This window comes from Anopheles arabiensis, chromosome 3, assembly GCF_016920715.1.
Source record: "Anopheles arabiensis isolate DONGOLA chromosome 3, AaraD3, whole genome shotgun sequence".
NCBI classification, from domain to species: Eukaryota; Metazoa; Arthropoda; class Insecta; order Diptera; family Culicidae; genus Anopheles; species Anopheles arabiensis.
In genome coordinates, this window is record NC_053518.1 from 94802644 (window position 1) to 94822288 (window position 19645).

General features: G+C 43.9%; 4 protein-coding genes across 6 annotated transcripts; 2 read left to right on the top strand and 2 right to left on the bottom strand.

Moving 5' to 3' along the window:
- Positions 1 to 233: 233 nt before the first annotated feature.
- LOC120902534 (probable ATP-dependent RNA helicase DDX52) lies at positions 234 to 3784 on the top strand. Its single transcript, XM_040311364.1, has 4 exons — positions 234 to 439; positions 513 to 1297; positions 2745 to 3389; positions 3479 to 3784. Exons 1-4 carry the CDS (start codon positions 359 to 361, stop codon positions 3762 to 3764), a joined length of 1797 nt encoding a protein of 598 aa, XP_040167298.1. The 5' UTR covers positions 234 to 358; the 3' UTR covers positions 3765 to 3784.
- A 771-nt stretch (positions 3785 to 4555) lies between these two features.
- Positions 4556 to 15370, bottom strand: LOC120902526. 3 transcript variants are annotated; one of them, XM_040311352.1, is made up of 5 exons: positions 15221 to 15370; positions 9198 to 9367; positions 5399 to 9132; positions 5053 to 5312; positions 4556 to 4814 (listed from the first exon to the last, which is right to left on the bottom strand). In XM_040311352.1, the coding sequence occupies exons 2-5, from the start codon at positions 9362 to 9364 to the stop codon at positions 4716 to 4718; spliced, it is 4260 nt and encodes a 1419-aa protein (XP_040167286.1). In that variant the 5' UTR covers positions 9365 to 9367; positions 15221 to 15370; the 3' UTR covers positions 4556 to 4715. The 3 variants fall into 3 exon arrangements, with proteins under 3 accessions (XP_040167286.1, XP_040167284.1, XP_040167285.1); XM_040311350.1 differs by having other exon boundaries at positions 15114 to 15227; XM_040311351.1 differs by lacking the exon at positions 15221 to 15370 and adding an exon at positions 14691 to 14868.
- A 451-nt stretch (positions 15371 to 15821) lies between these two features.
- On the bottom strand, positions 15822 to 16968 carry LOC120902536 (MRG/MORF4L-binding protein). Its single transcript, XM_040311367.1, has 2 exons — positions 16438 to 16968; positions 15822 to 16301 (listed from the first exon to the last, which is right to left on the bottom strand). Exons 1-2 carry the CDS (start codon positions 16856 to 16858, stop codon positions 16036 to 16038), a joined length of 687 nt encoding a protein of 228 aa, XP_040167301.1. The 5' UTR covers positions 16859 to 16968; the 3' UTR covers positions 15822 to 16035.
- A 24-nt stretch (positions 16969 to 16992) lies between these two features.
- On the top strand, positions 16993 to 19610 carry LOC120902531 (nuclear pore complex protein Nup75). The gene is made up of 4 exons (XM_040311360.1): positions 16993 to 17151; positions 17212 to 17312; positions 17382 to 19064; positions 19140 to 19610. The coding sequence occupies exons 1-4, from the start codon at positions 17122 to 17124 to the stop codon at positions 19492 to 19494; spliced, it is 2169 nt and encodes a 722-aa protein (XP_040167294.1). The 5' UTR covers positions 16993 to 17121; the 3' UTR covers positions 19495 to 19610.
- Positions 19611 to 19645: the final 35 nt, after the last annotated feature.

A 19645-nucleotide genomic window follows, 5' to 3' on the forward strand; every position in this document is an offset into this window, starting at 1 on the left:
TGTTCCCTCAAAACCCCTCACAACGACTTACAAAAACGATCGCCAGCGAGGGAAAATCACAGTGATTTGGAGCGTTGGCGAGCACGTGAAAGCCGTTTTTGGCCTCCGATCGCCCTTTATTTTGACTTTATTTTTGACTGCCCGGTGAAAAATGTACACATATTTTCACGCGACATACCTACCCCTCGACAAACGTCAAACCTGAGCTCGTGAAATTTCCGTGTGTTTCCGAAGAATGTCATGCCAAAACCAGAAAACGCGTGTACGTGAAACAAACCAAAACATTCGGCGGCTCTGGGTGTTTTTGCAATAGTTCAACGGAATTATCGGAAAAATAATATTCTCCAGCTCATGCAACATGATTGCCAATGATCTGTTTCGTAAGCTTTCGTGTGGTGCCAAGTTTTCCAACAAAAACAGGCTCCCGGTCAAAAGAAAGGTAAGGTTCGATTGGCTGCCCTCATCACTGCACGATCGCAGGTTGTTATATTTCATTGCGGTGTCAATTTTAGCTTGAAAATGGCAGTACCACGAGCATCCCAAAATTGAAGGTATGCATTAAGGAGGAAACGGACACCGGCCTCAAAGTGAAGGCTTCCAAAGTGACGAAATCACTGGTAGCAACACCGGTAGAGGATACGCGAATAAAAAGCGAAGATTCTTCGAGTGACGATTCGGGAAGCGAACAGGAGAACCGGGAGCAGCAAAAATCAGTGCAACAAAAAAAGATTGTACCTCCGGAGAAGGTCGAGCTGATCAATCAGCTTCGCTTGAATCGGCTGCGAAACCAGCTCAAAATCCATGTGAAGAAAAGTCGACACAGCCCCGAAGTGCCCAACATCATCGAATCGTTCGATCAGCTCAGCACTGACTATGGTGTGTCGAACCGGTTGGTGGCGAACATTCAGAGCTGCTACAGCACACCGACACCGGTGCAAATGCAAGCCATACCGATACTGCTGAAAACGCACTCGCTGCATGCCTGCGCTCCGACCGGGTCGGGTAAAACGGCCGCCTTTCTGATTCCTATTCTACACCATCTGAAGAAACCAATGAAGTGCGGGTTCAGGGCGCTTATCATTTGTCCAACGCGCGAACTGGCGAAGCAGACGCAGCGGGAGGCACTGCGGCTCGGCGATGAAATGAACCTTCGTACGCACGTCATACACATGGTGGACGACCCGAAGAAGTGTGATTACAGTTTCGCTAGCGGCCGCAGCTACGATATACTGGTGACGACCCCCAATCGAATCTGCTATCTGCTTTCGCAGAATCCTCCGAAAATCGATCTTAGCAAGTAAGTACGCCCATTTCAAATTAGTTTCAGAACAATCGCTTCGGAAAAAGGTCAATCGGCCAGATAAAAAAGGTAAAAAATCTCACTCCTGTAATTACTACCCTGCCGTGGCTGTCACTGTTGGCGATTGGTTGGATGGGTCATCTGTGTGCGCAGCAAAGTACAGTGTGCAAGCGCACAATTCTAGTGCTGCCGTAAAGTTTCTAAGAAATTACGAATTTATTATGCCCCGGGCTGATTCTATGCTAGCTAGGTGCTGTTAAATTATTTAGAAAAAATACTGTTTTTTCATCTTGAAAATGTTTATATATAAATGTTAAGGCAGTGGTTTTCAACCTTTTTGTTGCAGTTTTTCCCCCCATGTAGGGTCCATGTAGGATTTCATTCCCCACTCACAAGTTCATGAACAGGGGGAAAAAATGGCAACCCATGGTATTTATCGAATTTATAATCAAAAATTCGCCAGCGGTTGAAAACCGCTGTTGTAAGCAGCTCTCACAACGGATCGGCAGGGTAAAAAAAACATGGTACGAATTACATTTTGTAGAATTCGTTGTTCCCGCCTCATTTATCAAATTCCATCCTAATTCTACCACCCATTCTCGAGACAGACAACTCTAAAGATTCTGTTCAAGACCAATGTTCAAAATGGGTTCAATTTATCGGCAGATTTGAAATCCAACCCTCCAAAGCAAAAGCCATGAGGTTGCGGATATTGGATTTTTCTTCAATTCCTTTAATATTTTACTAAAACTTTAGTAACTTTCGTCATCCCAGATCCTGGTACACGCTGATGATAACAGACATCATTGATCTGCGGCTCTCGTATGTAGCTGAAACTTACCAAGGTATCAAGCAAGCGGCAGACAACCTCGGGTTGCAGATAAACGAGGCAAAGACCAAACTGATGGTGGCAACACCAGTGGTACTTCTAAGAAGTCCAAACTTCCGTAAGGGTTACGAACAGATTGTTGAACGCACTTTTGAATTCGTCCAAGATTTCACCTCAAAGGTCAAAGGTCGTGCGCAAGGTTGCTGGCAACCGGTCATTTTATACCATGAGAAAGCAGTTCACGTCAAAGAATTCGTCGCGACGGACGGGAATTCGATCGCACCTATATAGTGCTGGTACTCACATACGCATCTGAGACATGCACAATGTCCAAATCTGACAAAACCCCGTACATGCGGAGGGATGTACAACGACCTTACGGTCGTGCAGCGCATGGAACCAGATGACCCAGCTCGTATAGTCGTTTTAGGTCACTCATAATGGCAAAAAATTACCTTTCATTGAAAAACTGCTAAACTAACACAGCACCTAGCATAGAATCAGCGCGGAACAAACACATCGCTCAACACATTAAGTGTGTGGAACTGTTCGAAGGAACAAGTAGCACTACATGGTTCGCAAAATTAATGTTGATTATACTAATGTTTCTTTTAGCATTCAATGGGTTGTGATAGATGAGGCGGATAAATTGTTTGAGGATTCCAAAAACTCGTTCCGCGACCAGCTCGACACGGTGCTGACGGCATGCAACAATCCGAGCAAAACGATAGCCCTTTTCAGTGCGACGCAAACGCGAGACGTCAATCTGTGGGTAGCAAAAAACGTTCCCAACCGCATCCGGTTCTCCATCGGTCTCATCAACGGTGCGGTCGAGCTGGTGGATCAAAAGCTGCTCTTCACCGGCAGCGAATCAGGGAAACTGCTTGCCTTCCGCGAGATGGTAGCGCAAGGGCTGCACCCACCGGTGCTCGTGTTTGTGCAGAGCAAGGATCGAGCACAGCAGCTGTTCACCGAGCTGATCTACGATGGGCTCAACGTGGACGTCATACACTCCGATCGTACGCAGCGCGAACGAGACAACGTGGTGCGCGCCTTCCGTGAGGGTAAAATTTGGATCCTCATCTGTACCGAGCTGATGAGCCGCGGTATCGACTTTAAGGGTGTTAATTTGGTTGTCAATTACGACTTTCCGCCGTCCACCATATCGTATGTCCATCGTATCGGACGGACGGGTCGCGCCGGTCGACCCGGGAAAGCTGTCACCTTTTTCACCAAAGACGATACGGTTAATCTGAAAAGGTTTGGCGAAAAAATGCGACCCCATTGATATGATTGTTTGCAACGCGAATGCTCTAATCGGAGTTTTGTTTGTGTTTCTTTTTCTGTAGCATTGCACAGCTGATAAAATCTGCAGGTGGGGAGGTGCCGGACTACATGCTGCAAATGCATAGTAGCTCGAAGAAGGCACGAGACACTCTAGCTCAAAAAGCACCGAAACGGGCCATGATTCGAACGATTCCTACGTTCGAGCTTCAACAGCTCCAGCGCAAGAAGCGGTTCGTCAGCAAAAGCAAAGGTAAAAATAAACCTCTCGTGGTTAGTAGTAACAGTAGTAACAAAAGTGCAAACGCTGGTAAATTAAAGCGTTCAAAGCCGTCAGCGAGCAAAAAATAAAAAGTGCGGCACCATTATTATATGCATTACAAAGCTAAATTATAGTTCACTGGATTGCATCCAAGTGAATAGCCTGAAAATTGTAAAAAAAATTGAGAAAGAACAATTCTAACCCTCCCCGCTGCTAAACCCAACTAGGGAGAGTTAACGTCTTTGGCACGTGACCTTAATTCGTCGCTTTGCAGGGCCTATAATTCAACGCGTCGATTGCCATTGCAAACGGTTTGTGTCAGCCTCCGACACTGTGCATGGCAGTTGACGTGTTGAAGGTGAACATAAGATCGAACCCATAGACCCCATAACTTCATGAAAATATTTACTGGAACACAACCCTCTGATCTGGACTCTGATCGACAACGTTTGATGAACCAGAAAAGGAGGACACTAAATAGGACCAGTGGACAAGACACGTCTGAAGAGGACTATTGCTGCGGTATATCAGCGCCAAGGCAGCTCCAAACTAGTGTACGTTGCACAAACAAGAAGCTGCTCTACCTTTGGTTATCCAGCATAGCACCAGTCTAAAAGTAGGGACTGCTGATTTCCGAATCTACTGTTTCCGAATCTATTTTTAATTTAGAAGAAGTCGATTTAACTTATAACAGGAGGTACATATGATGCAGTTCCAACCAAAATTAGGCACAATTCCTTGAGGAAAATGGACAAACCCATAAACGTTTCACAGGATCGAGTAACAAGACCACATTAGGTCAAACAACAACCGGATTTCTACTAAGATGGTGCCAGCTCTTACGACAACAGATAAATCAAGCAGCATCCAAAGGGAGCAGCAGCAAATCAACTCTAAGGATTATAGGAGAGAATGAACGATAGAGCAACTTGTTATTTTCCTTATATTTATTTGCTGAATAAAAATACGTGAACAACTAAAACGGGATTTTTACATGCTATTTACTGCTTAAAAGTGATTCTGAAGTCAGCTATCACTTATTAATTAATGTGTATCACCTCATTTGGCTGAGTAGAACAAACCACGTAACGATTCGGCGCGATTCGCTGTATTCCTCGGACAAAGGGTGGAAAATTGTTCTGCAGAAGAGAAGAAAAGTGTCAAATTAACATCGAAATATTGCAAGTATGTGAATGAGTGAAAATCTAAAGTGCACGCAGTTCAAGTACGCTTGCGTAATACCAAGAGTACATCAACTTACTTCAACAACTATTATTGTTCAGTATTGTCTAATAATAATCTTGTAACTATCGCTTTCAATGCTTCCTCGATATCTTCGTGCAATCGGTATGGCTGCCTTATTTTAGGATCTCTTACCCGCGAAACTCTCGTGTGGTAAAATAACATTCTTTCAGGATGTTCGTCAGCCACATGCTCCATAATCTTAGCCGTGGCAGTGGTGCCGTAGTCGCAGTATACGCATTGAAACAGATATATGTTGTGTAATTTAATATGCTCCTCCATAGTATGTGTGGGAACTGGTTGAGTGCATACGTGGCAATCGGTATAGGTTTTGTTATGTCCGGAGATGTGCGTTAGAAATTCATCCAAATCGATAAATTTGCGAATAACGCAATCTGTAATTCATATTAAACGAAAAACACGTATAATGTAACATTTTGAAACATACTGAGTGATATAATCATATTTTTTAAATACTCACGTGAACAGTGGAGACCCTTTACGTTAGTTTTCATTTCGATTCTAATGGCATCGTCGTCCATGGGGGTGTAAGGCTTTTGACGTCCCGGGACGCATAGAATTTTGGCGTTCTGAAACAATTCGTTATGGTACTTGCGCTGATGCACGACTACGCTGTTGGGATCCCGACTTCGATAACAGCATTGATCGCATTGATAGCCGCAATGCTTGTGCATCATTTGAACATGCTCCAACAAGTTGTCACTACTCGTTGCCACGTTTTTACAGTACCAACACTCTAACCACGGGCTAAAGCGCGTTATTGAATGTTGGTTTGACGGTTTTTGGTGAATAAGAAAGTGTTCCTTCATTGTCTCTAATGTCTCCGAGTGGAACCCACAATCATAGACAGTGCATTTAAACTCCGCAAGCAAGTAAGAAGTGGTTAACTTGTGCAGGCTCAACTTGCCGGCATTGCGTAGCCCGTTCCAGGGCTTGAGAGCAGCCATAGGTGGTGAGGAGGGTTGATGCATTGGTTGTAGCCCGTTTATTACAGTTGGCGGTAACCGAATGAGTTTAGTGGTCACAACAGGCGGTTGCGATACAGAAAGTGGCTTGTTTAATTTATGCCCGTTTAAAATTCTTACTGGGGGCCGAGTTTGCACAACGCCCGTGACAACCGTAGCCAAAGGGTGCGGTAAAATTGGCTGATAGTTTCCATTGGGCAGTCGTGCTACCAACTTTGTTGGGTTGACCGCAGATGTAGAGCTCGTGATGAATGTACTGCGCGGACGGTCATCACGGTTGCCTATTCGGGCTGATGACGACTTGTCACTTGGAACCGTACTGTTTGAATTTGTTTTCGGAAAATTGTTGCTTGAAAGCGTACAATTAGAAGTTATTTTCGGAAAATTGTCACTCGAAATCATCGCATTTGAACTTATTTTCGGTAAACTGTTCTCCTTTGGGATGGATAGTATATCACCGGGTAATCTTTTTAAGCGAATTATACTTTTCACTTCGTGAATCTCATTTCCATTAACTGGAACACAGTTATTGACACGAGCTTCAGAATTCTCTGTGGTAGGAGGGGACAATATTGGTTGCTGCGGCTCTATCAACTTTTCTTGTTTCACAACAATATTTGTTGGTCGGAGGTGAATCTTTTCTTCAATGCAATCTTCAAATTGTTCCGTATCAACAATCGAAGGAGGATCCTTACCAAACATGAACTCCATTTCACGCCTAAGTTGTTCGTCAATGCTCTGTTTGGTGTCATCTAAAATGGGTTCCAGCTTTACAATGCCACAGTCCAGATCAGCTTCGTTATCCTGCAGACTGAAGTTTACCAGACTGAAACGAATAATTTTGTTTTGTTGCGTTCCATCACCAGCATGGTCGTCCCGTAAATGACGTACCATGTTCTCGTACAGAACTTGTACGAAGTTACACTCGTCACACATATAACCGTACAGGTGGTTGTTTTCAAACGAATACTTATGCCACAATTGAATCGAAGGATTGCTACAAACTGCATGGTGCATCACTCTCTCAATTGAGGAGCGTGCCACAGTGGGACATAGTACGCATTTGTATCGGTATTCTCCTGTATGGCCTGATATATGATCTATCCACAATTCTTGAGATTCACTGATGTACAGGTCACAAAAATAGCATCGAAATTTGATAACTTCCTGAGAACCAAATCTAAACGACTGACGCGTAATTTTTTCTCCATTAATACCTAACGGGTCAGCTTTAATGAGATCAGCCTGCTCGGGAGCAATTCTGCTGATGTATACTGACTTCTTTGGATGATTATAAACATAGTGTTGAACCATATTTTCGCCTTTGTATGAGCACAAGCAACATTCTTCCATGTAGTCACTGTGACAGTGCACCCTAGGATCATTGTTAGGCTTTGAGTTCTCTCGCAGAATCAAATTAGACAAGATGATGCTTGACTCTTCATCCTCCGTTTCTTCACTTGACTTGTTCACGAACTCTTCTTTACAAGCAACAATTGAATTATTGTGACTTGAACGCAGTCGCTTTGGACGTGAAGGGCTAGGTGAACGACTACGTATCTCCCGCTTCTTTGAAATATTTTTTGGCTTGACTGGCGTCTTGTCGATTTCGGTGGTAGCACTTTCGATAACGAGTTTCTTCTCAACTGTCTTTTTTTTACTGGCACTGGTCTCAGGTTTAGAAGAAGATTTTCGTGCAGTCTGTCTTAACATCCTCGAGCTGGAACTGGAATTAGACGTTGAGGAAGCAGATTTCTTCTTTTCGGGAGATTTTTTGTGTTTGCGTTGATCGACAGACTTCTTTTCTTTCGTATCAGAAATTTGTATTTTGCGGGCAGCAGTATTTGTCTCAGGTGTAATTTGCTCGACAATTTTTCGGCTCTCTAAAAACTTTGTAGAGTCGATTGATTTACTGCGAGTCCGATGCGCTACTACCCCAGTTTGCACTCTTGTCAATGCTACAACAAGTTCTTTTGTTATATTGAATTGTGCTCGTAATTGTGCATTGATTACTGCTGTTTCATTTGAAATACTTTTTCGTCTGTTCACAATTTTTGGCATGATCTCTGTGGTGTACGAAAGCAAATCGTGAAGCTCACGAGAGTGTCCTTTGCTTTTAGGTTTCGATGGTTTGGATGTCGCATTTGTTACTTTTGCTGTCTCTTTTAAAGGATCATCTTCCATGGCATCTGTTTGCTGATGAAGTTCTGGAGAGCAGCTCGTAGTTGTTATTTCGAATGCATCTCGGTTGACACCATTGGTATGAGTATCACTTTGAACTTTCTGAGGTCGATTGTCGGCATCCACATGATTGCTTGTTGTACTATCTGCTGATTCCTTTGAGTTTTTCCGTTCCTTGGAATCTTGCTTTTCCTTGGAATTTTTCCTTTCCTTGGAATCTTTCCTATCCTTGGAATCTTTCTTTTCCTTGGAATCTTTCCTTTCCTTGATATATTTCTTATCCTTGTAGAGATTAGAATATTCGCTATTTCTTCTTTCGATGGACACATCGTTGGCACAGCTTGTTTTGCGACTATCTACTGAATTTGGATCCTTAAAATCTCTATGATCTGAAAATTCACTATTTCGTTTTTCAACATGCACGGCATGGCTTGAAGTAGGACTATTTGCTGAAGTTGGTACGTCAGTAACAAAAGAAGATTCGGTATTTCTGGCTAGCGATTTAGATTTGTCGGTATTATAACGAGTTTCATTGGGAACAGAAACATGTGTGGGTGAGTGTGAAGTAGAATCTGGAATTTTGTTGATGGATTGATTGTCAGTTTCTACCGGGGCCTTGTTAATATTGGAGACAAATTGGTTATCTCTAGCTGATTTTGGTTGTTGAAACTGTTGATTTTGAGACAGTCTCTTATGCTCGGCATACGTGGTTGGTATTGGCTGTGAAGGAAATACTTCGTGGCGCCGTCTAAATAGCGGGCTACTTGACCGACTTGCAGTGTTACCTGGATCACTAGACGTGCTGGAGTGGCCTGCAACGTCGATTTTCCTTCTAGGATATTTTAAAGCAAGCCTTTCTTGATTTCCCATCGAGGAATATCCTTGATGTGAGTTGGGACGACTGGATTGGCCGGATAATCTTAACAAGTCCGTTGTGTCCCATGCTGGCACATTAGCATTATAGCGCTCTAACACCAGTTTAGACGTAGTCTTTTGCACACCTTTTTCTAGAATTTTTCTAACCTCTAGTAACGTTGAAGTTTTAAGCCTAGAACCACAAAAAGCATGTGTGTTAATAATAGTTAAAAGCATCGTTGTTGCAGTGTTTCACACCTTATCGTACTGTTAAGGATAATAGGTTCGATCCTGACTAGGCTGTTTTTCATCCCGCTGCAAAAGTCCTTATCTCGGACCCTTTTAAGTAAGTCCTTTGCCTGCCTTAACTTTTGCTGTACTTCCTCCCGCAAGCTATTATTTAAAGTATCGCGTGAGTCATCCATCGTCTGAAAATATAAACCAAATAATGGATTTGTTAAGAGATGTTTGCTGAATATTTGAGTAACTTATAAAGAATTTTGGTTTTAATAAGGTCAGCCCATAGTGAGCTCACGACCTAGTCGTCGCACAATTTTAGAGAATATGAGAATATTAACATTACTGTCGACAATTAACAATGATAGAAGATGGGACAGAAGACATTTAGTTCCTGAGCATACTGTAAACACTTTTCTCAATATTATCCATATCCTAAATTTTGCTTATCTCCGCACCCGTTTCCATGCCCGTATATAATAGATGTCTGGAATTCGAGGTAGATACATAAAATAGAGATAAATAAGCTAAATAGTTAATTCTACTTGCTAGAGATTTGCGTTTCAGCCCCAGATCGTGAGACACTTATGATTCGTCGTGAATCATCAATTCCATGACAGTAGCGCAATGCTTGAAAACATTGACAGAACCTAGAATTGAAGAAATTGAATCCGTGACTGCGCCACACTTCCTCGAGCACAAAACGTCAGGTGATCAGTTTTTACAAACAGCGAAAATGTGCCGTAGCTTTGACGCGTTGTTTCGAGCGTTGTTTCGAGTTTTCAAGTATCTTGCCACTGTCATAGAATTAATTATTAATCACTGATTGTAAATGTCCTGCGAACCATATTTGATACGCAAAACACTAGACAACAAAACTGTCAATCTATCTAAAGGGATCTTAGACAAGGTGACGGGCTCTCCCATCTGCTCTGCAACATTGATTTTAGGGTGTTATTCAAAACGCGGGGCTATACAACGAAACCCGTTGGACGATATTTTACCGAACTCTCTAATTTCTTGGCTTCACGAACGAGATCGACATTATCGGCAAGACGACGGCGAAGAAGTGGATTGAGAATCAATGCGACGAAGACAAAGTAACTTCCAGATGTGAAGTCCGTCGAATTTGCGAAGCGGCATAAGGGTCGATGACGAGAACCGCGAGTAGGTGGTAGAGAATTTCTGCTCTCTAGGAACGATTGTTACTTCGGATAACGACATGAGCAGCGAAGTCCAGAGACGCATTATGCAGGTCAATTATGTATACCTCGGGCTTCCCCTACTTCTGAGGTCTTGAAACTTCGAGACCATTTTTTTAAATATATCGCTCATTGATTCGCCCGGTGGTCCACTATGGCTTGCTTTCAAGTCTTTCTGACTTATGTCATATTTTTAAGGTCGCCGACAAATTCTGCTTCATCTAATACAGCCATTCGTTACGGTGCGCTTACTGTCGAATATCCTTTAATTAGGACATAATAGCTATGATACTGTTTAGTAAACTATTAGCTGTCATCGCCGAAAGGTAGTCATTTCCATATTCATCATGCTCGAATTCATTAGCACGCCCAAAGCGTTTGCATCCTCTCGTCGAGTAGTTCAATATGCATGCCAATAGAATAGCCCAAGGTTGAAGCAATTCACGATTTCCGCATTTCACGCGTTCTCATGCCATTCAGGTCTCAATACAGCAATTATCCGCAGCACGTCATATCCGATGTTCGTAGTATGCGATTCCTTCTAAACTAGACAGTTCTATGTGTTTTTGGAATGTATTTCAGAATTTCGTTAAGTTGAATTCGATTTTGAATTGTACTCATCATAGTAATCGAGATGTTCATCCTACTTGATTGATGAGAAGATTTTCAGAACAGGGAGCTTACGAGGAATATAAACTATGCGACAAGATAACATTCGTTTTCATTTCTATAGTGGGATATCCGCGAGGTATTAATCTGCATACTTCTAGCGGATTGGTTAGTGATTGAGTATGACTGCTCTGCCGACCTTCCGGTATATTACGTTTAACCAAATTTGTTATTTTTAGCAGTGAACAACTAAACTTCAGAAAACGTACCATTTATTCTTATAAGAATTATACATGACATGACTTTTAGTATCTACGGCAACGAAACACCGTGAGCGATGATCGGATTAGTCATGATTAAGTAGGGATAATTTTTTAGCACAATGCGTCTCCGGATAATACTACTGATTTCGTTGTCCAAAAGTAAATCGGTCCCAATAAAGCAAATCTTTTTTTTTCATCCATTTTTGTCAAGGTCTACTTTTTCTGCTTGACGTAACGTCCTACGCGGATATGCCGGCCTATTCAGGCTTTCAAAACTTATTCAGTACTACGCATCACGATAATCAGTCCTGGATACGGGGTAGGTTCACACATTTTCATACGGGGCTTAACATCATAACGGTAATGTTGTTAAGTAATGCGAGTTGACGACTCGGCCCTATCTTTTCGATAATCACTCAATTGTAGCCGTTGTCTGCGTCCCTAGCGAGACATCAACAGACATATACACTGACAAGATCTTTCGTCACATTAATTATCTCAGCATTTCTTGTTGAATTGCGTTTTAGTTGTGTGTTAACCATAAACTTCAGAACTTTAGAAGCATTTTTGTCATAGTCTATTTCGACTGAAAAGTTTTCTACCACTGTTTTCACGTTGAGTGCCTGTTAAAATTGTTTATAGTTAACGGTTCTATGGAGCAGTTTTTCAACACTTGCGGATGATCAGCTTAGTTCAGATTCGCTACAAAAGTTTAGTGAAGACGCAGTTAGCCGTTATCCCAGTTCATAGCTCTACGTTGTCATTTCTAGTGACTTTTGCATGACAATTATTGATGGCTGCATAAGCTTGTTTTTTATAGAGACTTTGAGTCTACAGACTTCATTCACCCCTGGCTTCAAAGGTAAAAGTTTTATAATAATGGCCCTAGGACCGAACTTCAATTAGATAAATATTTCGACAAATACTTTAGGTATGTAGTTATGAACATTCGAATCCATGTTGTACCATGAACCATATGATGATGATATCTACCTCTTTCCCCTTCACAGAATAGCGATAGATAAATTATTTAAGTATAATATATTAAATACAATTTAAAATTAAACTATAAGGACTATAAGGGGGTTATGTTTATAGGTATAATAGGGCGTATAATGAAACGCTCTCATCGCTCTCTTATCTTGTACTGTGCTCTCCGCAGAAAGCTAATGCAAAAAGCCAGCGCCCAGAGTGTTAATCACAGACAATAGACTGTGAGCTTGTCCGTCCTCCAAGAGTTAAGCTGATGCCATTGCTTTATCGCATACAATTTTGCCACATGTGCATCGAAATACCATGTGAAAATAACCTTTTTACGTCATGTACGGAGAATACCTCCGTCCTAAGATATTAGGCCCGATTATTAAACACAAACGGAAATGACACAAGACAAGTGCGTCAAGACAAACGGAAAATAGGTATGCATTTTGAAACCGTTCTTGTGATACACAAGTTTCGTTAAATTTTTTCTTTCGTTAAAGCTGTGTCGATGTGTCAAAATGTTCAAAATCAAAATAAAAAAAACGTAAACAAGTTTATTTAAGACACGATCGTTTATCAAGCTAACAATCCTTGTTTAAAATATCGAAATGATTTTATCCCACTTCGTGAGTGATAGCAGCAGTGAAGAAGAAACAACGGTAGATCTGGCAAAACAGTACCGACTGCTTCGAAGTGTTTTCGACCCGTTACAGCTTTATAACCAAGCGTGAGTTAAGCATACGGATCATTTGTGCAAACCGTGTTATACATATTTCATTTCGTGGTTGTTAATTTCCGATTTAAGAAAAAAATTCGTCCGTCGAAGGAAATTTTCCTTGAAATTCTTGCGGAGATCGAGCCCTCCGAATATTTGTTATTACTAAAAGTGTATGCAGTATTAGATGTGATAATTACATGTGCCTATGCTGTTGGTGGTTGAAGCAGCCACTCACTGAAGAAGTTGTTGGAATCCAATGCTGTTGAACGCAAACCGGGTGCGTGAGCCCTTCATCTTTCGACTACCATCGAAGAACAACAGAGGAAGGAAATAACAGCAGCTTCTTAACCCAAAACAGCAGCACGTTACCAGTATCTCCAGCTTATCGCCATTTGTATGGATATGGCAGTACACATATTTTTGTTTAAAATGATAACATTTGATTATTTCTGAAAATATAAGTATTTTATATTTTGTCGTGAAAGCAACAGAAACAACTCTGTTGTTGTGTTTTGTCGGTCAAACAATCTGAGATTGGCGCCTTTCCGTGACAAAAAGCTGACGGAAAGCAGTTTGACAAATTTGAATTTCCGTTTGTGTTTCATAATACATATCTTGGCAGTATGCTTGTGAGATTGAGTTTCGTCAATTTTTTTTCCAACACACAACACAAACGGATGTCATAATACAAATCTTCCGATTTTGACAACTTGTCTTTACAATTTGTGTTTAATAATCGGGCCAATTATCTGCCAAAACTGAATTTTGACAGAACGTCGGAAAAATCGCATGCAATAAAACAAAGATACTGACGTGTAACCGCAAACTATCCCAAATAGCAAAAAAAATGCTTTCTATTTCAGCTCAACGATGATTATGAACCAAAGCAATTAATATTTTAATTTGGATGATTGCAATATGTAAACGCGGAACACTGCTTCTAGACGACCCAAAAAATCTTCCGCGACAATTTTTGGCGACACTTTCTATCTGTCAAACCGTCCTTGTTTTAGCACGAATGTATGGCTTACTTCGATCGTAATGTCGCGAAACGCGAGCGTTGCCTTTCTGTGAAAAATTCTCAAACCCGCGACAATCACGGTTGCCTCTGATTCTGTTCTAAAACTGAGAAGTTGTTTTAGAACAAAGAGCTCGCAGAAAATTTGTCGCGGTACAAAAGTTGGTCGTTTAGAAGCAGTGGAACAGATGGATAAGTTTATCAAATGAACTAGGGCAAGGCCACACGAGTCGCTACATACAAAAAAGACAACGATTTGTCTTGCATCAATTCGCACACGGTGGCCTTACTACAATTCATAATATATCTATTTGCACGATATTCTCCATTAAATAAAATTAATTTTAAATATGTCAATGCAAATAACTCATAAAGCACCTCGCTCTTTGAAATGTGCCATGTTTCCCATTTGAGAAAAAATTGCACGAAAATAAGCAGGAAAGACCTGTCACACAAAGCGTTCATTGGGAAATTGGATTGGAATAAGAAGAACACCAGCAACAAAATGTTACATGGTACGCTACGCTCTCTGCGACCAAAGTAAGCTGCTTCCTGTCGCCGCCACAGATACATTTTCACCTAACGCTACACCATTCGATTCCGAAGGTTGCGAATGGCCTAGAAATGAATAGATTGACAAATCTACCAAGCTAACAAACAACGCTACTGGCAGCTACCCATTGAACAATTTCGCAGAGTGCTGTTAAATGTTTTGGCACTTACACGTAATAGAAAACACCGAACAATGATTTTCACCGAGAGAATGCTTGCTTGCTGAATGTTACCAAGCGATTAGTTTCACTGACAAAATGGCTGCTGTTTCACGAACACGAAGCGACGAGGTTACGCCTCCGACTGCTTTCAACGAAATGATGCGGAAAGGAGCGCGATCCAAGCATGACTCTGCTTTGACAAGCATCAAATACAGCAAAACAAGGGTTTGGCCATGTACGCGTATTGACAGTTTCTTGCTGTCAAGATGCATATAGCACACAAAAGGCGAGATGTGCCATATTTACGGGGCTGATTTTTTTTTTTTATTATTTCATCAAACTGCTTTCAAACTGACTAATATAACGCCCGATTTTTTACCCCATAGCAAAATAGTCATGTAATCTGACCTCATTTGGTTGGATTTCAACTTACAATGACGGGACGTGCTGACCGCGGCCTTCTTGCAATAGCTCCCATTTCACCGGTGACGAGCTGCTGTTTCGCAATTTAACACAGAATAAATCACAAACTTAACTTACTTATTTGTCTCTTATGTTCGAACTGAACTATATACTTTCGGAATAATATAAGGTAGCTTCAAAACTGTCTGGACGCGACGATGTTCAACGATGAACTGGGCCGATCAGATAGATCTACGCTACGTTTGTACCCACAAATGCAGCGATGTTAAACACATAGCACACTTGGTTTTCGTGTTGCCAAGAGGAGAATGGAAACGCTTGCTTGTGCAAAGTAAATTCTACACCTTCTAAATATTTATGTTGAGCGAGCATTTATGAAAGCAATGTTTCATACGCAAACAAACCGGTCAAATGTATGATGCTTCCCGACAAACTCAATTCCCCGCAATGCCGCTTCGGTCGATCCGTGTCAAGTTGCATTGCGCAAACAATCCCGTTCTCACTGCGTAGGTTCCGCAAAAACACCAATCAGCAAAATTGCTCCACAATTGGCAGGTCGGCGCGGATGGCAGTTTTTTGTATAACCATAAAACAATTTTGCTTGCTCGTCACATCACAAAATGGAAAGCAACACAAACAAAATAATACGACTCAGCAGTTTAGTGGAGCTTTCGCGGTGTTCGTACCGTACCATGGAAAAAAAAGAACAGCGGATTAATTTGGCTTTCGGTATTCATATTTAATTCATTTTCCTTTTCATAATTCATTCCATGCGGATGGAACATTAATACATATTTTTGCGCAAACAATTCTTATTGTTAGTAACATGCGCGCAGCCATCCTCGTAAACCACCTATAATTCTTACGTTAGAGATATTTACATCAGCACTCCAACTAGCTTTCTTGTTCTGTTCCAAGGAACAAATTAGAAGTTAGATTCGTCGTCGCTTCGTGCTCGGTCCGTTCGGTGGGGTGTTTGCCGGACTGGAAGCGTTCGAATGACCCGGCTCTGTGGACAGTGAACCGCGTGTGCGTTTCTGCGATCGTTTCGGTCCACTGTCGTGGTTTCCGGCGTTGTCGCTGTTTTTGGGCTTCATTTTACTGCTACCCGTTTCGCCGCGATCCTTAACGTCCTTGTCGTCCTTGTCACCATCTTTTGCGTCCTGTCGGGCTGATGAGGGAACGGGTGTTTTGGCCGCTAGAAACGGGGGAATCAAATACGTTATTCGATATCAATGTCACATCGACCCACAGCTCCTAGCACCCCGGACGAGGGCAGTTTCCCACGCGAACCATTGCACCGTAATGGAAAAGAAAAAAAGAAGCTCCCTTACCCGATGTTTTCAATGCTGTTGTTTCCGATTTAGTTTCCGGCTTCTTGGAATCATGTTCCCCCGTCGGTGCTGCTGCACCACCTCGCTCGGCGTCTTCCTGTCGTCGCTTTGCAATGGCAGCACTAAATTCCGATTCCGGCAAGCAGAACTCGCTCTCATCGCTCACGAAAGGGACCGGCGGTTCCAGCTCGTCCAGGGCTTTTAGGTTGTAGAGGGTGCGAAGATGCGACCAGACCGCTTCACTGCTGATCTCCCGCTGCAGCGAGCGCGACAAGCGCTCCACAATGCACGCCATGAAGAAGTGCCGGTTGATGCCGACCGGCTTCACCCCGTCCATGGCAAGAAACAGCTGCGCTTCCTCTTCCGCCGTCCACTCTAGGTTTTGCTCCAGCTCTTGCTTTTCACGCACGGCCGCCATCATCGCAGCGGTGTCGATTGGACGGAAAATGTTTGCCACGCTCTTTTCTTCGCTCGGGTGCGGGACGATTTTGTCCAAGTCACAACAAAGCCTTTCCCGTCCGTGCTGTTGTTTGGTTGCTTTGATTTGGCGTTCTGTCATTACTGTCACATCAGCTTTATTTGCTGGCTGTCAAAGCAAAACGGCGCGTGCAAATTCCGGCTTCTGGGTAAACAACTCTCTCTCTCTCTTCCTTCGATTAGAACACGGTAAAAGCATTTCCAGCCATGAGCTCCAAAGAACACGGCTCCGATATTGTAAGTAGAGCTAGCGTACCCCGTCTGCAAACGCTAACACCTCCTTTTCCACATGGATAGAAAGTGCCAAACACGCTGGGGCAGCAGCAGGGATTGAACATTGCCTGGATAACGGACCAGCAGTTTGCCGCCTATGCATTCGGCAATGCGAAACGAAACAGGTACAGTTTGCAAGCAGCTGGGAATGGCTGTAATTTGTGCTGCTACTAATGCTTTACCTTTTCTGTTAGTCCCCCAACACAGGGAGATGGTCTGTCGGTCGATATTAATCTGGTCGGTGCCGATCTCATCTTCGACGATGCCACGATCCGGCCGATGATCACCGAAGCTTGTCGAGTGTTTTACGGTTTGCAACGGTTGCGGTACGGGCTCGCCGAGGGATCGAACAAACCCATCGATTATGTGAAGATATCGCAAAAGTATCGTTCCATCTTGCGCAAATCGCTCGAGAAGATGAATCTGCGCGTGCAGGAGCTACCGGAGAACGATCCAGCCCTGGAAGCGTACCGGAACTTGATAAGCCTGTTCTACTCGATCGAATGCACCTGGCATCTGCTCGAGTTTCTCGTCATCGATAGCAACTCGTCCGGGGCGATCGTTTCCTCGCTGCTCGAATGGATTCGCTTCCATTTTCCCGAACCGGAGCGTGCCGCCACGGAGATGCTGCAGAGCGGCCGTGAGCTAGACAAGCAGGACAGCTACTGGCCCGTCGTGAAGGGGCTGGTGCTGCAGGGCCAAACGACAATCGCCCGAGCGCTGCTGCGCGTGCACACGAGCTCCGAAACGCACTGCTTCCAGGTGGCGGAACAGCTGCTCCAATCCATTCCGATCTACAGCGTGTACAGCGGGCTGTCCGTCCACCGGTACAAAACGCAATGGCAGTGCTGGTGCGACAATGTGCGCACGCTAGTGGCGGCGGGCAGCTTTGGAGCGGAACCGAAGCTGGAAGAGCTGCTGCGGCTGGTTAGCGGGGACCGGAAAGCGTGGATGGAGCAGCTGCGCCTCTCCAACTGCTGGTACGAGTATTTCCCCGGCTATCTGCTGTACACCGATTCCAGCTGCAAATACTATCAGCTGGGCCAGTACGCGAACGACTGGATTGCACAGTATCTGGCCGACTGGAGGGCAGACGGTCCGGGCGGAGGAGCGTCCAGCGAACGGCAGTTCAAGTTTCTCGATAAGCTGGTCCTCTCGGTGATGGAGAACAACCTGGTGAACGTGCTGCAGCAGATACAGCTGTTCCCGGACAATCGTTGGTTTGCGGTTCATATGGTCGATATGCTGTACCATGCCGGACTGCTGGAGATGGGTGCAGCGGACGAACCCGACGACAGTACGTCTCCCTCCAAGCTTTCGCGAACCGGCGCAGGCGTGTCGGACGGTAAACTCGTACGCGAATCGTTACTGTTCGACTACGGATGTTTGCTCATGTCGCACAGCTCATTTTGGCAGATCGGGATGGACTATCTGGAGTTTTCCTCCACCGAGGGCTTGGGCGCTCGGGAAAGCCTGCTCGCCCGGGTGCCGTTTCAAACCGATCGGCAAGCGGATCGAATCATTGCCGTAGCGCGCCAGAACAACTATCCCGAGGTGGCGTCGGAAGTGTGCAAGGTAATGACCAAGCGCAACCTTGCCCAGAAGAACTACGGCAGTGCGCTCGACTGGGCGATCAGCTCGCGGGACAGCGCGTACGTGCGCGATGTGGCGAACATATTCCTCGAGCACTACTGCAACCATGGCGTGCTGCTGTGCGAGAAGCAAATCGCCCATCTGGGCTCGAAGGTGTTCATCTCGCCCCGGCTAGTGTTTCTGCGCACCTACTACGATTTCCGCAAATCCTACCGCGAGCAGGCATACGCAAAGGCTGCAGAACTGCTGGTCCGTTTGATGGACTCCAAAATCGTACCGTCCTAGTAAGTGTGCTCTAACGGAGGCTAAGTGTCTTCTACGCGCCCGTTGCTTATCATGTTCACATTCGACTTTTACAGCTTTTGGCCGTGCCTGATGACGGACGCAATTCCTCTGTTGGAGTTTAAGGAGCCCATCATTCCCTCGAAGGAGACGTACACCATCCTCGAGCATTTGCAGCTGGATCTTGTTCCGATGCTCAGACATCGCCAGCAGAAGAAACTGAACGGCAGCGGCGGCGGCGCCGGACAGGACAGCAAAATGGATACTGAACAGACCGACGGCAAGGAAGGGCACGATCAGACCGCGTTGATACCTAAATTTGCATCCAATCTGCTAAACAACTGCACGGAAGATCTTATCAAAATGCTCCGTCTAGCGTGCGCCCGTAACCTTGCCCGGGCAATCATCATCGAGAACACCGCCAGTGGATAAATGGGGCAGTGATGGAGTGCGAGATGAGTCGTGTTTTTTTTTGCATTTGATACTTTTGTCCATTCTCTTTTCGATGTAGCGCATAAATACAAGTTTGTTTAAATGTAACACAATAATCATTTTGTTCACTGTTTCGTCGGATCACACACAC